At 42.3% G+C, this 17,185-nt stretch overlaps 1 protein-coding gene across 2 annotated transcripts in view; it reads left to right on the forward strand.

The window, feature by feature from the left end:
• cep350 (centrosomal protein 350) overlaps positions 1-17,185 on the forward strand; it is a 173,107-nt gene that overhangs the window by 24,797 nt on the left and 131,125 nt on the right. For both annotated transcript variants that reach the window (XM_067990822.1, XM_067990823.1), the window contains exons 2-3: positions 13,186-13,271; positions 15,017-15,060. In XM_067990822.1, the coding sequence (XP_067846923.1) occupies positions 13,199-13,271; positions 15,017-15,060 (117 nt within the window). In that variant the 5' untranslated portion in view covers positions 13,186-13,198. The remainder of the gene's footprint in view (positions 1-13,185; positions 13,272-15,016; positions 15,061-17,185) is intronic.

Consider the following 17,185-nt stretch of genomic DNA (forward strand, 5'->3'; position numbering starts at 1 on the left):
TTGCCTGCATTGTACTGTTAGTTTTTAATCTTTGCCACTGACAAGCATTAGTTCAATATTATTCCCACCAGCTGATGTAAGCTTTCATTTTTATATTTTTAAGCAGCTTACTGGTTTCCTTTAAATAGTGGTGATTCTATTGCAGTATTTTTAAAATTCATTCTCTGGATGGGGGCGTTGCTGGCATGGCTGACATTTGTTGCTACTTGTCCCGAGAAGGTGGTGATGGGCCTTCTTGAACCACTGTGGTCCGTGTGGTGAAGGTGTTGGGTATATTGACCCAGTGACAGTGAAGGAGTGGCGATATATATTCAAGTCAGGATAGGGTGTGACTTGGAGTTGATGGTGTTCATATGATGGTGCTGCTCTAGTAGTGAGAAAAAGTATCTTTGAAGATTTGCCAATACATCAAATGATGCGGCAGGGTTAGTGTTTGAAAGTACCGGACTGATACTGCATTGAGAAAGAGGAAGAAAATAATGTGCTCTGTTATAAGCATATTCGCAGCCTTTATAATGTAGCAGGAAGGTGATTCTGGAAAGGTTGATATTGAGATTTTGTATAGGTAACTTCAGTTATTTTCTTAGATGTGAGATTTAATTTTTTCTCCTGGTTTTTTTTTCCTGTTTCTTCCTCTACTTTGCCCAAGTGATCACTCTGAATTTCTGAGTCCAGATGGTGCGATGCCAGGCAATTTGGTATCACAACCAGGCCCGATCTATTCCACAGGTGCGCACTTGGTGGCAGGGATCACTGGACAGTGATTAGAAGTGAGGTGTCCTGGTAGATTTTGTTCCCCTCTTCTGCCCAAGTTGAGGCCAATCTTAACTCCACGCTTCTGCCCCAACTGAGAGAGACTCAGCCTGGGGATTGAACCCAGAACCTCCCCAGTCTATATTGCTCATTACCACACTGGGCAGTGCACGTACATGCTGAACCCCAATGCATTGGAAGTATTTCATTGAACTACCATTTTCTGCATGACAAAATTGCACGTGCCCAATTACAAATGAATTTGAGAAAGGGAGAAAATATCACCAGGCCCATCAGTTCTCAGTGACCATCCTCCCCAACCTATGGGTAGGTTTAGGGAAAACTCTGGGCATTCCTGCTTGAATCCATGAGGTAATTGAGCAAACTGCAGACAGGCTCCTTTACCCATGACACACATCACTAGTGGAACTTAAGTCCCTTCTTAAAGTACTGTAGAATAGCCCGACTTAATGCATCTATCATTAACCGGAGAGAGTTTCTGACACCTCTCTGAAAAGCAATATTCACAGTTATTTAACCATACTGTATTATAGGCATGTCTTTTTGTCTTAGTCACTGTTCACTTTGAATATCTTATCCAAATTTGCATCAGAACTTTTCATAATTTTAAAAACCTGATATCCCTCCCCCCTTCAAGTTTACATTTCTCGCAAGTGACTACCCTGTGCACTCTCATAGACATGAGTTTAAATATCCTTGTTGCCCTCCTCTATCCCCTCAAGTCTTAATATCCATTATTCACTGAAGGTGAGGTATCTACAGGGACAGGAAATAGGCATCTGGGAGGTAATGTTAGGTCAATAAAGTACAAAATGAGGAGCACTGTACTTGGATTATATGATGCTTTGATACATCCAAACTTAATGTACTGTGCCTAGTTTTGGTCTCTATAAATGCAAGTCTTTCTTCTTTCAGATACATAGTGCCTTTCACATCACTAGGACATCCCAAAGTGCTTTACAGCCAACAGAGTACTTCTCAGTGAAAAGTGGGAAACACAGCAGCCAATTTATGCACAGCAAGATCCCACAAACAGCAATGTGATAAACACAACAATCTCTTTTAGTGATATTGGTTCAGGGATAAATAGTGGCCAGGACACTGGGAAGAACTCCCCTGCTGTTAGTCGAAATAACGCTGTGGGATCTTTCACATCTACCTGAGAGAGCAGGCGGGGCCTCTGTTTAATGTCTCATCCGAAAGATGGCACCTCCGACAATGCAACACTCCCTCAGTACTGCACTGGAGTGTCGACCTGGATTATGTGCTCAAGTCTCTGGAGTGGGACTTTAACCCACGACCTACTGAGCCACAGCTGACATCTGGCCAGTGACTACCCCATGCCCCTTTCCTGCTCTTACAATCCCTGGCACTGGTGTGCCTCAAGTGCCCTGTGTGCATAATGCAATTCTCCACATTAAATGATATTCGCCCCATTATGAGCATCTTCAATTAACATGTCTAAATCAGCTTGCAACCAACTAATCTCCCCTGAATTACCAATCCTTGCACACATTTTCATATGATCTACAAATTTTATATTTTGATGCTGTCCTTAAGATCACAGATGAAAGTGAACAGCAAAGGACTGAGCATGGAGTATCTAAATAACAGATTTTGTTGTTCAAAATATAAATATAAATTTGTTGATTTATTTAAATCTTTAGGACTTGTTACTTATGTCAAACCTTATTTCTTAACTAATCTGCATAAGTCTCTCCACTGTTTAAGGTTGGTGTGTTGAGTATTCCTAATTTATACAGTTGTACGGTTAGTGCAGGGCTGTTGTGGCTAGTGTTTAACAACCTGCAGTGTGCAATGCATTCCAGAACACCTCAAACAGTGCAACAAACAAATACGTTCCATCAAAGTGATTCACGTTTTTCCTGCTTGGTAAAAGAACACTGTATCGTAGAACCTTCGTTATCTGTACTGCAGTTATCTGCCAGAGTTATCGTAGAACATAGCCTTGTGCCAGATGTCAGCTCTTTGCATAGCTGCTAACACCAACCTTCTCCCGCCTTGACATAAATCGACACAGATCAAGAACAGTTTCAAGTCAGTTTTTGCATTAAACTTGTCTTTGTTCATGTGCCAAGGGCATTGCTGTACCAGACTGAAATCTGGGGGAAAACTCGATTATCTGCCATTTTACCAGCCGCGGTTAATAGAGGTTTTGTTTGTACAATTATCTTAGTTTTCACCATATAAGGAGAACTGACATGACCCATATATAGCAGATGTAAGTCCTAGTGTCTTGGAGCCTGAGCATAAGTTGGAATTTCTATGCAGATTTGCATCTGCAGTAACATATGTTTTGTTAAAGGAAAATTGTGTTTGACTAACTTGACACTTCTTTGATGACGTAACGAAGAGGGTTGATGAGGGTAGTGTGGTTGATGTTGTATATGTGGACTTTCAAAAGTCATTTGATGAAGTACCACATAATAGACTTGTCAGCAAAATTAAAGCCTATTGAATTAAAGGGACAGTGCAGCGTGGATACAAAATTGGCTAAGGGACAGAAAGCAGAGAGTAACGGTGAACTTGTTTTTCAGACTGGAGGGAAGTATACAGTGATATTCCCCAGGGGTTCAGTATTAGGACCACTGCTCGTTTTGATATGTATTAATGACCTGGACTTGGATATAGAGGGTATAATTTCAAAGCTTGCAGATGACACAAAACTAGGAAATGTAGTAAACAATGTGGAGGATAGTAACAAATTTCAGGAGGATATAGACAGACTGGTGAAATGGGTAGACACATGGCAGATGAAATTTTAAGGCAGAGAAGTGTGAAGTGATGCATTTTTGGTAGGAAGAATGAGGAGAGGCAATATAAACTAAATGGTATCATTTTAAAGGGAGTGCAGGAACAGAGAGACCTGGGGTGCACATACACAAACCTTTGAAGGTGGCAGGACAAGTTGAGAAGGCTGATAAAGAAGCATAAGGGGTCCTGGGCTTTATAAAAAGAGGCATAAAGTACAAAAGCAAGGAAGTTATGCTAAACCTTTATAAAACACTGGTTAGGCCTCAGCTGGAGTATTGTGTTCAATTCTGGGCACCACACTTTGGGAAGAATGTCAAAGCCTTAGAGAGAGTGCAGAAGAGATTCACTAGAATGGTGCCAGGGATGAGGGACTTCAGTTATGTGGAGAGACTGGAGAAGCTGGGGTTGTTCTCCTTAGAACAGAGAAGGTTAAGGGGAGATTTGATAGAGGTGTTGAAAATCATGAAGGGTTTTGATAGAGTAAATATGGAGAAACTGTTTCCAGTGGCAGAAGGGTCAGTAACCAGAGGACACAGATTTAAGGTGATCGGCAAAGAGCCAGAGGCGACATGAGGAAATATTTTTTTACACAGCGAGTTGAAATGTTCTGGAATGCACTGCCTGAAAGGGTGGTGGAAGCAGATTCAGGAATAACGTTCAAAAGGGAGTTGGGTAAATGCTTGAAGGGAAAAAATTTACAGGGCTGTGGGGCGAGAGCTAGGGAATGGGACTAATTGGATAGCTCTTTCAATTAGCACAGGCACGATGGGCCAAATGGCCGCCTCCTGTGCTGTACCTACCATGATCCAATGATATGTCTATTGTGATTTTGTGGCACATGCTGTCATTTATTTATCTACTCCCGGTTTAGTGGTGATCTCCTGACATTGGAAAATTGTCTCGACCAGATTGACAAACGTGACTGTGCAAAGGATTGTAGCTGTGCATTTGTTGCCTGTTCATGCCGAATATACTGTGCAATGTAAAGGGCGCATTTAGCACTGAGAACAGGCATCATTCTGGAAGGGGTTCTGCAATGTAAAAGGGGGGTGTAAATCACGGAGTATTTCTACTAAGGGATGCCTTTTAACATTTAATTTACATAATTAAGGCATTTATTATTGCTATAGGGAACAAGTATGAGAGTTATAATGTAGGGGAGAGGAAATGGGACTTGTACCAATTGTGGGCACATTAACAGATGTTTAACCAATGTTCAGGTCTTAATAAAGTAACCCAAGTGTTGTTAAATTTGCATGTAACTTCATCTCATCTTGTCAGAGTGACATCTGTGTACCAGACTTTGGTGTGCTGGGCTCAATATTAGTAGAGTCACCACAGGGAGAGTGTGAGCAGAACCTGCTGTGACTGCCTTTACATTACTAATACTGGCTTGCTTATCCTGACAATAGAATCATGTCTACATAGGTTTACAGTACCATTAGGATAGGGGATCCAGGGCCTGTTAACAATACACTATTACATTGAGTTTACACCATAGAAACAGGCCATTCGGCCCAACTAGACTATGCAGGTGTTTATGCTCCATACAGGCCTCCTCCCACCCTACCTCATCTACCCCTATCAGCATGCCCTTCTATTCGTTTCTGCTTCGTGTGCTTATGTAGCTTCCTCTTAAATGCATCTACGTTATTTGTCTCAACTACTCCTTGTGGTAGAACGTTCCACATTCTTACCAATCTTTGGTAGCTTGGAAGTTTCTCCTGAATTCCCTATTGGATTTATTAGTGACTACCTTATATTTATATTTAGTTTTGGACTCCCCCATAAGTGGAAACATTTTCTCTATGTCTACCCTATCATTATCTTCAAGACCTCTATCAGGTCACTCCTCAGCCTTTTTTCTAAAGAAAAGATTCCCAGCCTGTTTAGTGTTTTCTGATAAGAATATCCTCACAGTTCCGGTATCATCCCTGTGAATCTTTTTTTCCCCTTCTCCAGTGCCTCTATATCCTTATTATAATATGGAGACCAGAACGCTGCACGGTCTAACCAAGGTTCCATACAAGTTTAACATAACTTCTCTGCTTTTTAATTCTAACCCTGTAATGAACCCCAGTGCTTGTTTTGCCTTTTTTATGGCCTTATTAACCATTTTAATGACTTGTGTATCTGTACCCTGATAACCGTTTGCTCCTCTACCCCGTTTAGACTTATTATCCAAGCAGTATGTGGCCTCCTTATTCTTCCTACCAAAATGCACCACCTCACACTTAACTATATTTGAAATTCATTTGCCAATTACACACTCATTCTGTAAGTTTATTAATGCCGTCTTGCATTTTAACGCATTCTTCCTTTGTATTAACTACACCCCCCAATTTTGTCATCTGCAAATTTTGAAATTGTACTTCTGGTTCCTGACTCCAAATCGTTGATCTAAATTGTGAACAGTGGTCCCAGCACCGATCCCTGTGGGTCACCACTTCCCACCTTTTGCCAGTCTGAGTATCTACCCATAACCCCTATTCTTTGTTTTCTGTTCTGTAAACAAATTGCCATCCATTCTGCTACCTGTCTCCTGACTCCACCTGCTCTGATGTTAGTCATGAGTCTACTATGCGCTTATCTTATCAAAGGCCTTTTGCAAATCTAAATCTATTTTGGGTATATATAGACAACTGCATTGCCTACTTTTTCTGTTACTTTAAAGAATTCAGTAAGGTTGGTCAAGCATGACCTTCCCTTCTGAAATCTGTGCTGACTACTTTTTATATTTTCATTTTCGAGATGTTTTTCTGTTACATCTTTGAGTAAAGATTCCATTATCTTTCCTACCATGAATGTTATGTTAATTGGTCTATAGTTCCCTGGACTTGTTCTGTCTCCCTTTTTTAAATATAGGAATCATATTAGCTGTCCTCCAGTCCTCTGGCAATATTGCTTTTTCTCATGAATTTTTATGTATATGTAATAGTGTCTCTGCTATCTCTTCCCTAACTTCTTTTAATGTGCGGATGCAATCCATCCAGATCAGGGGTTTTATCCTCTAAGTTTGATTAGTTTATCAATTATCTCCCCCTTTCTTCATACCTATTTTGGTCTCCTCCTCTAATGTCTTACCCACCTTGTTAGTCTGCCTGATAAATACTGAGGCAAAGTAACTATTCAATATTTCTGCCATTTTGCTGTCATTACCTGTGAGTTTATCTTGTGCATCCCTTCGTGGCCCTATCCCTATCTCGATTTTTCTTTTGTTATTTATGTGTCTGTAGAATACTTTACTGTTTCTTTTCATATTCCGTGAAAATTTAATTTCGCAGTTCCTCTTTGATTTCCTAATTTTTTTTTACTTCTTTCCTAATCGCTTTGTATACCCTTTTGTCATCCTCCTTTATTGTCTATGTACTTAAGAGTATGCCTTTTTTTAAAGTTTCAATTTTACCCTTTTCTCTATTCATCCATCATTATTGGCTGGTTTGTTCTTGCTTTTTAGAGGAATATATTTCTCCTGAACACTCTTGATCACTTTTTAAAATATTTCCCAATGCTGTTCTATCTCCTGGTGTCTTTTTTTGCAGTTTATGTTCCCTAGTTCCATTCTCATTCCCTCAAAATTAGTTTTTCCCAATCTTTTACTTCGGTCTTTTGTCTTTCTTATGTCTTTCTCAATCTTTGAATTAATTATTTTGAACTGTATTATGTTATGATCGCTATTGCCGAGATGTTCCCCTATGCATACTTTTATTTGCTCTGGTTCATTTCGCATCACTAGATCCAGCAGTGATTCCCCTCTCGTTGGGCTTCTCACATACTGGGTAAGAAAGGAGTCCCGAACACACTGTAAAAACTCCATTCCCCTTTCCCTACTTGGCAGTTTATTTGGGGGTAGTTGAAATCTCCCATGATTATTATTCGTTTTTTTTTTACTCATTTCATAGATTTGCCTACATATTTCTTCTTCCACTTCCCTTCTGCTATTAAGTGGACTGTAGAATACACCTATTAACATGATCGATCCCTCCTTATCCTTTTATCTCAATCCAGATGGATTCTGTTTCTATCTGATCATTTATGTCTCTTTTTTTTTCTTTTGCCATTATGTTGTCTCTAATTAGATCAGCTGCTCCACTCCTCCCCCCCCCCCACCCCCACTTCTTCCTTCCCTGTCCTTTCTAAATATGTTACATCCTTCAATATTTAACTGCCAGTCCTGTTCTTTATGTAGCCATGTTTCAGTTATTCCTACTACATCTAGCTCCTCAACAAATTATTGCCTCCAGTTCCCGTTTTGTTTCGGATGCTGTGCATGTTTCTGTACAGGTAATTTAATTTGTTTTTAATAATTGTTCCCCTCACTTTATTTTTAAGTCACTTTGTACTCCTGTTCTATAACTATATTTGTTCCCTGACTGTTTGTTACCCTTGTTCTTTACCTTGGTCTCATCTTCACTCTCATTTCCTATTTCTGTTATCTTTAGACAGGTTATCTTCACCAGATCTCTCCCACCGTCTTACCAGTTTAAAGTCCTCTTTACCCTTTCCTCTAGGACACCGGTCCCATTCCGGTTTAGCTGGAGCCTGTCCCAGCAGTACAACTCCTTTCTGTCCCAGTACTGGTGCCAGTGTCCCATGAAATGGCACCCCAGTCTTCTGGAACTTCCCACACCAGTTTTTCAGCCACCGATTCACTGTCTTGATCTGTGTATCCCTATGCGAATTAGCACAGGGCTCGGGTAGTAATCCCGAGATTACCACCTATGAGGTCCTGGTTTTTAATTTAGTTCCTAACTTCTGATATTCCTTTAGCAGAACCTCCTCCCTTTCTTTCTTGTGGTCCATGTTGGGACCAATGACATGACAACTGGATCTTCCCCTTTCCCAGTTCCTTTCCAGTTGCCCCGAGATATCCTTTACCTTTGCACCAGGTAGGCAACACCCTCCTGGACGCTATGTCGCGACTGCAGAGGACAAAATATATTACTGTAGGAGCTCCAGGATCTTGCTGTGTTGATTGCACTAACATATGTTAAAAACAACTTGAGTCTGTAAGATTGTTATGCTGGCTATAGGTTTAATGAACAACTTCTGTTCAGTTTGGGGCGCTGAAACATTGTGCTTTTGTAAAGAAAGAGCTCTCATTTATATCACACCTTTCACGATGTCATGATGTTCTAAAGTGTTTCACAGTCAATTAAGTACTTTTGAAGTGTAGTCACAGTTGTAATGTAGTTCAGATTGAGGGTGAGTGACACCTGTGTGGATGTCTTAACAGGTCTACGATTCTGCTGTCTGGATAAGGGAGTTGGTGTTAGCAGTGTGAATAAAGGAAGTTGGTTTAGTCTTGCTGCAATGAGAGCTACAGGAGCACTTTAATCTGGTTAAACTGGCTTAAATCACTCAAACAGGAGGAGTGTGGTAATGCTTTTATTGACATGAAGATTGATACATTGGTTGTCAGTTTAATGCACTGTACACAAATTCTCCACCTTCCCTGGAAATGATGATGTGGAGATGCCGGTGATGGACTGGGGTAGACAATTGTAAACAATTTTACAACACCAAGTTATAGTCCAACAAATTTATTTTAAATTCCACAAGCTTTCAGAGGCTTCCTCCTTCGTCAGGTGAACGGTGTGGAAATGAAATTTTCGAATCCTTCGCATTTGAAAATCACAGAACAATGCCTGGTGATTACTGCCCGTTGCCAAGGCAATCACAGTGAGCAGACAGAAAGGTGTCACCTAAAAGGCCACCGAATATACAAACCCCCAAAAAAAGAGAGAGAGAGAGAGAGAGAGAGAGAGAAGGAAGGAAGGAAGACAGTCAATGACCCGTTATATTAGAAACAGATAACATTTGTTCGCTGGTGGGGTTACGTGTAGTGTGACATGAACCCAAGATCCTCAACCGGGATCTTGGGTTCATGTCACACTACACGTAACCCCACCAGCGAACAAATGTTATCTGTTTTTAATATAACGGGTCATTGACTGTCTTCTTTTTTTGGGGGGTTTGTATATTCGGTGGCCTTTTAGGTGACACCTTTCTGTCTGCTCACTGCGATTGCCTTGGCAACGGGCAGTAATCACCAGGCATTGTTATGTGATTTTCAAATGCGAAGGATTCGAAAATTTCATTTCCACACCGTTCACCTGACGAAGGAGGAAGCCTCCGAAAGCTTGTGGAATTTAAAATAAATTTGTTGGACTATAACTTGGTGTTGTAAAATTGTTTACAATTCCCTGGAAATGTTGGGCGAGATATCACCTTCAAACCCATAAAAACACGTGGGACTAAGTTTATTTTGAAGAACAGCAAAGATCAAAATTTAATTTCTGAAATATAGCCAGTGATAAGAAATTGCTTACTGGGAAAGGCAAAGGAATAATTTTGTGGAGTCTGGTATAGTTGTTGGAGGTGGAATACTTTTTTGTACTTTAGGCAGGGAAATTAATGCCTTGATGTTGCACCTTGACCGTATTGTGTCAAAAGTGATGGCATGTGTCTTTTACTGGCAAAATATTTGAGCAGTTACGTATCAGCACAGCCAAAGAATTCTTCAAGATAAGGTGAGCATTTATATAGAGCCTTATCACATGCTTAGTGTTCCAAAACACATCAGATATGAAGAATTATCTTGAAGTACATATACCTTTCACCTATCAAGTAGTGTATAATAGGTTAGGGGAGGAGAAAGAGGTGTTGGTGGTTACCTCTTGAGCAAAGTGCATTATAGTGCATCTACTATTCTCACTAAACTGCTGAACACCCAACTTCCCTTCCTGGCTTCCGTGTTAGCTGATATTGTTATCAGTTCCCTCTCCTCAGGTACTGTCCCCCCCCATCAAATCTGCTGCTGCCACCACACCCCTTCTCAAAAAACCCACCCGTGACCCCCCTGTACTTGCCAGCAACTGCCCCACCTCCAATCTCCCTTTTCTCTCCCAAATCCTTGAACGCGTTGTCGTCTCCCAAATCCGTGCCCATCTTTCTTGCAACTCCATGTTTGAATCCCTCCAATCAGCTTTCCACCCTTGCCACGTATTGAAACGGCCCTTATCAAAGTCACAAATGACATCCTATGTGACTGTGACTGTGGTAAACTATCCCTCCTCATCCTTCTCGACCTGTCTGCAGCCTTTGACATGGTTGACCATACCATCCTCCTCCAATGCTTCTACTCTGTCATCCAGCTGGGTGGGACTGCGATTGCCTGGTTCCATTCTTCTCTATCCATTCGTAGCCAGGGAATCACCTGCAATGGTTTTTCTTCCTGCTCCCACACCATTACCTCTGGAGTCCCCCAAGCATCTATCCTTGGCCCCCTCCTATTTCTCATTTGTATGCTGCCCCTCAGTGACATCATCCAAAAACACGTCAGATTCCACATGTACGCTGACGACGCCCAGCTCTACCTTGCATCCACCTCCCTTGACCCCTCCACTGTCTCTCATTTGTCACGTTACTTGTCCAATCAGTAAAAATTTCCTCAAACTACATATTGGGAAGATTGAAGCCATTATCTTTGGTCCCCATTACAAACTCCGTTCCCTAGCCATCGACTCCATCCCTCTCCCTGGCCACTGTCTGAGGCTGAACCAGACCGTTCGCAACATCGGCATCCTATTTGACCCTGAGATGAGCTTCTGACCTCATATCTGCTCCATCACCAAGACCACCTACTTGCACCTCCAGAACATCGCCCGTCTCCGCCCCTCCCTCAGCTCATCTGCTGCTGAAACCCTCATCCATACTTTTGTTACCTCCAGACTCTACTATTCCAATGCTCTCCTGGCCGGCCTCCTATCTTCCACCCTCCATAAATTTGAGCTCATCCAAAACTCTGCTGCCCATATCCTAACTCGCACCAAGTCCCGTTCTCCCATCACCCTGTGCTCACTGACCTACATTGGCTCCGGGTTCGGGAAAGCCTCGATTTAAAAATTCTCATCCTTGCTTTCAAATCCCTCCATGGCCTCGCCCCTCCCTATCTCTGTACCCGCCGAGATCTCTGTGCTCATCCAATTCTGGCCTCTTGCGGATCCCTGATTTTAATTGCCCCACCATTGGCGGCCGTACCTTCAGCTGCCTAGGCCCTAAGCTCTGGAATTCCCTCCCTAAACGCCTCCGCCTCTCCACCCCTCTCTCCTCCTTTAAGACGCTCCGTAAAACCTACCTCTTTGACCAAGCTTTTGGTCACCTGTCCTAATATATCCTTATGTGGCTCGGTTTCAAATTTTGTTTGAGAACGCTCCTGTGAAGCACCTTGGGATATTTTACTACGTTAAAGACTATGTATAAATGCAAGTTATTTGTTGTTGCATCGTACTCTGTGTGGGATGGAGTCAAGCATCACTTGACTGTTTCATTGACAGCTTCATAAATGAGTATTCCATGTAGCACTTTTTGTTTTGAAATTGAGTGTAGAATATTCAATTAATCTTCTAGGGGCAATTTACTCCTGCACAGCTACAATTGTCCATGCAGAGTGTATAGTGAGGGGAGAGTCATGTTGTCTATACCTGCCAAAAAGTATGAAATGTTGTAATATATTTCTGGCAACCCTGTGCAGTGGAAAAAAAAACTTGAGTGATGGCTTCATCCACCAGGTATTGGTCAGTGAGAGACCACTATAGTTAATGGGTAATAATAGGTAATGACTCTGCCTTTATGACATTGCAGTGATGCACATCTTTTGGGGCTGGATTTTGAGCTCATGGTGACGTTTGAATACTTTTCCACTCTTGGACAATATGACATTGAGCACTCAGGCAAGATATATAGCATGAGTTGCACACAGACCGAAGCTCTGTTACCCTACTCCAGTAATGTGCCCTCAGTCTTTAACTTTTCCCACACCATTGCAAGATTCTTCACACTTGTGATTTAGTAGAGGTGTGGATTGTGCCCATTAGGAACTGGGTCAAATTTATCTCTTAAAAAAGCAAACTCGTATCCCATCATGTGGGCTGGGTTTAAATCGTCGTCGCTGGTAAAATAATTATGGTCTAACCGTGGTCCCTGAGGTCTGCCAATTTGTCCCTCAAAGCCCAGGAAACTCAGCCCTATTTGCACTTTTATTTCTTTGTTGGTTTGTCCAGTTAGATTTTGCAGGCCTGGAGGTTTGGCAAGGGCTGTCTTTGGCATCATTGCTTCGTTGGTAGAGAAATCCTAAATCAGAACACCAAGATCTGTTGTACCAACAACTTGAGATGTATGCTGGTTAATGGGAATGTGGATTTGGTCTTGGTAGGTGGCTCCCAATGCCCCATGGTGTGCACTTGGGAGACCCAAAGACAAAAAGCTTGGACACTTTTGTTCTAACCCACTGTATCTAATTCATTCACATCCTTCACTGAACATCTACAGCATCTCTCGCTTGCAGTATATAGTGGGTGGAATAGTTTGCTGCAGGAGTGTAGGACTAGATGGATGTGCCGAAAAGTCCCCCTCTAGTTCTAAACCAGTGCGAACCAGATTTCAAATGTCTACACAACATTGCTATCACTAAATGATACTTGCTAAATATTATCGACCGTTTGGACCAAATCTCATAGCATAGATGAACCCTGCAGATCCAAAAAATAAAAAGGAATCTTGGCTTTGAAGTGCAACCAAATCAGAACCTGAAAATCAGTGTTGCTAATTTTCTTTGCCTTGCTTTTGCTTCAGGTGAGCTGACAAGATGTGGAGCAGCAAGTCTAACGAGGCGTCTCTGCTAAACCCGGGACAGACGCAGAGTCGGGATACGAGGCGAGGTATGGTGGTGCTGATTTGCAGAACTAGTCGGTTATATTCAGTACCTTCAGCTCCCCAAGCCACTCTTTTGTGAGTGATTAGGAAGTCGGGTAGGAACAGGAGGAGGTCGTTCAATCCCTCGAGCCTGTTCCACCATTTAGTTAGATCATGGCAGATATGTTCCTTAACTCCACCTACCCACCTTGGTTCCATAACCTTTAATACCTTTGCCCAACAAAAATGTATCAACCTCAGTTTTGAAATTTTCAGCCTCAACAGTTTTTTGAGGGAGAGTGTTCCAGATTTCCACTACCCTTTGTGTGAAGAAGTACTTCCTGACATCACCCCTGAACAGCCTAGCTGTAATTTTAAGGCTATGCCCCTTTGTTCTCGAAGTATCATTAATATACTATGGCAGAATAGAGACCATACTGATCAAGTGTCCAAAGGACTCTTATAGCAGTGAGTTCTGAAGTTGAGTTTCAAATCGCCTACTTAAAGGAGCATTGATAGCAATGATGAGGGTTTACCAGCCAGACATTTCTCTCTCCCTGTCCCTGCTCCTAATGGCGTTTGTTCTTGCTGGACTATGGTTTGCTTGGGTGCCATTGACAGTTACCTCAGCAAAGTGACCATTGTTCATGTGTGAGCCCAAACAGTGAGTGTCAAGAGGTCACTCGATAGTGGGGAGCATCGTGGCCAAGCCTGGATCGTATACCCAGATGTTCTTGTGTGACCAGCGGCCAGTGTGTGAAGGTATTGAATACGGTGATACCATTTCAAAGTAGTTTAAAAAAAATAAGTACCAAGTAAATGGCGAGACTGCAGTGTAATGTGTAATCAGTGGTGAAAACTCTGAGAAATAAGTTAAAACTTAGTATGAATTTCAAGACAGAAAAACAGTTGTAGGTTTGATGTCCAGTGTGTACTGAGTTTTGTGAGCTCAGTGGGGACAGCAGTCAGAGTACTGCAGTGCCCCTGGGCTCGGGAGTGGAAAAATTAGTCAAGGTTCAATGCAAACAGACACACTAGCCTGTGTTAAATAGGGATGAGTGACTCCAGCTGTTACTGCATGGTTGGTGTTGAGAAATGAAGCAATATCACTTCAGAGTTTGTAGCTGAGACTCACTGTTGGGCCAGTGCAGAGGGGGCTTTAATCTGGACCTAACAGTGCTGTATCTGACATGGGAGCTCTTGATATTGATGGCTATTTGAAATGGAAAGCATTCCCTTGCACAGTACTGACGCTATTCACTTCAATGGGTGTAACATTCACACAAAAAAAAGTCAAGTATCGTAGTGACTGCTTTAACCCAAAAACAGAAGGCCCGTAAGCAGAAACTGGCAGGGCTGAATTGTCACTGGCAGGGCTGAATTGTCACCAGTAGCACTGGCTTGAAATCCAGGTTAAGCAAAGTCAGCAGTCTATCATCTCGGCCCTTTTGGTTGACAAGTGTAGGTACCCAGGGATGCCAGAAAACTCCTCAGCTCTCCAGCCCAGTCGAGCCCTGCTGCCACGGATTCAACCTACTCAACAGAATCCTTCCAAATAACATTTTAATGTGTGAAATGACCTGGCACTCCAGGTAGAAGCCCCTCCAGTCATCTGAACTTACCAATGTTAAAAACACAACCGCATCCTCTAAATTAAAATGGGCAAGATTGAGGGGGGTGGGGGGAGAGGAGTTAATGTGCAAAATGTTAGATTAGAACTTGTAAAATGTTTGAAATGTCATAGAGGTAACTCAGGCCTCTTGCGTTTTAGATTTGGCCTCAGCATGGGATACAGTCAACCAGACCAAAGCTGCTGTAAGTATCTCAAAGGTTTTATTTGTGATAATTCATAGTGTCCCCAAAAAGTGTGCGTGGGATGGGTGTCCAGCAGGGTGCTGGAGGGGTATTCACTCGCCTGGTGTTGCTCCACACTTCCCGTTGTACTCGAGGCTCCTTGTAAATAGGGTTCATGCGACAGCCATTGCATCAGATTGTCCCTCTTCACCTTGGTGTTGGCCAGTGAAAATGGGGTTCATTTCTTTTGGTTGGGGGCTAAAAATTGGGCAAATAACTTAAATATTTGGTCTGGTGATCAAATTGTTACAGTTGGTAGCTATTGAGCACTGTTTTGGAAATTAACTTTTAAACTCAGCAGGTGCTGGAAAATTCTACCTTTTTAAATGTGTTCAGCATGCACATTGTGACATTGAAATAAACTAATGTTTCAGTAATAAAACCACTGTAGTGTCAGGGGTAATGTTATTACTGTAACATTATCTCTGCAGCTATATATAGCACATTTAATTGCTCCACCACTGGCGGCCATGCCTTCAGCTGCCAAGGCCCATATGCTCTGGAATTCCCTCCCGAAACCTCCACCTCTCGACCTCTCTCTCCTTTAAGATGCTCCTTAAAACCTACCTCTTTGACCAAGCTTTTGGTCACCTGTTGTAATACCTCCTTATGCAGCTGAGTGTCAAATGTTGTTTGATCGCTCCTGTGAAGCGACTTGGGATGTTTTACTAAGCTGAAGGCGCTATATAAATGCAAGTTGTTGTAGTTAGATTAGACACATCTATTCCTCCCCATCTTCCCAGTCTGTTTTCTTCCTGATTCTCTTTCACTTCCATTTGCACTGGTTTACTTTATTTCTACCTGCTTATATCCCATTTTATATACTGCAATGTTTGTTTTTAACAAAAACATTTGAAATAATTGCCTTTCTGAGGCTCAGTAACCATTTTGTGGGTGGGAGCTGAATCTCTCTCATTGGTCTCCAGCTTCAAAGACTCCATTTTCAATCAGCCCCTAGAAATTTGAAGATTGATATTTTTGTATCTGAACGTGATGTGATTCAACTTTGATCTAATTTTGTCATGTCACACAAAGACCTGACAAAACCTTGTGCATTGAGGGTAGTCATGCTAAAGAATTAGGATATCAGTGACGATCTGGATTCTTTCCCCTCAGTCTTGTTCAGTAAAAACTGAAGTCGAATACATTTTAAAGTTCATCACAACTTTAATAGCAGGGTTCTCAGTCTGCAGCATTGATTTGGACTCCTGATATAGTCCCTCTCTGCTGGCAGAGCAAGAACAAAAACATACAGAAATCCACACGTTTTTATACAGATCAATAGGGATTGGAACATACTTAACGAGGGTCAACACCAATCATAAGCCGGACATAGGTTGCCATGCGAGGTTACATTATTGCCGGCCAATCATAGATCGTCCATGTGCTGATCATGCTGCTGTTAGACATCAAAGGGGATACTGCCTCACCTTCCAACCTGGAATGTTCTTTCCTGTTCCTTATCTCCCAACTTGGAATGTCTTTCAACTTTGGCTAAGCTCGTTACCGATATTGATCTGCCATAAACATGGAGACATTCAGACCAGTCCTTGAATCACATCAAAGACCTATCATTGATAAGACAATGCAGGCCTGCTGACTAAGCCAACATATGGCCCAGCAGGGGGGCCAGGCCACCTGTACCAATCTCAGTTACTAACTAATTAACCCTTTCTAACCATTTTGCATTCTGCTTCTTTGCCACGTAGGCATTTTAATATTTTACCGAAAACTGACCACGTAGGAATTCTCATTAGTTATGACTGACTTCAGTCTGCCTTCCATCCTGCCCACATACACTGAGACCACCTAATCTGTCACGAGGGACATTCTGTGTGACTGTGCCCGTGATGCGTTGCTATTTTTTAACCCCCATGACCGCTTCGTGATATTTAACATTGGATTTGACACTTTTTTTCCCCCTCCCCCCCCCCCCCCCCCCCCCACCAACCTTCTTCGCTGCTTCTCCTCTGTGGTGCTTACACCCTTCCGAGATCTCTGCGCTCGTCCAATTCTTGCCTCTTATGCAACCCCGATTTTAATCGCTCCACCATTGACGGTCATGCCTTCAGCTGCCTAGGCCTTA

Source organism: Heptranchias perlo, chromosome 9, assembly GCF_035084215.1.
Source record: "Heptranchias perlo isolate sHepPer1 chromosome 9, sHepPer1.hap1, whole genome shotgun sequence".
Taxonomy (NCBI): domain Eukaryota; kingdom Metazoa; phylum Chordata; class Chondrichthyes; order Hexanchiformes; family Hexanchidae; genus Heptranchias; species Heptranchias perlo.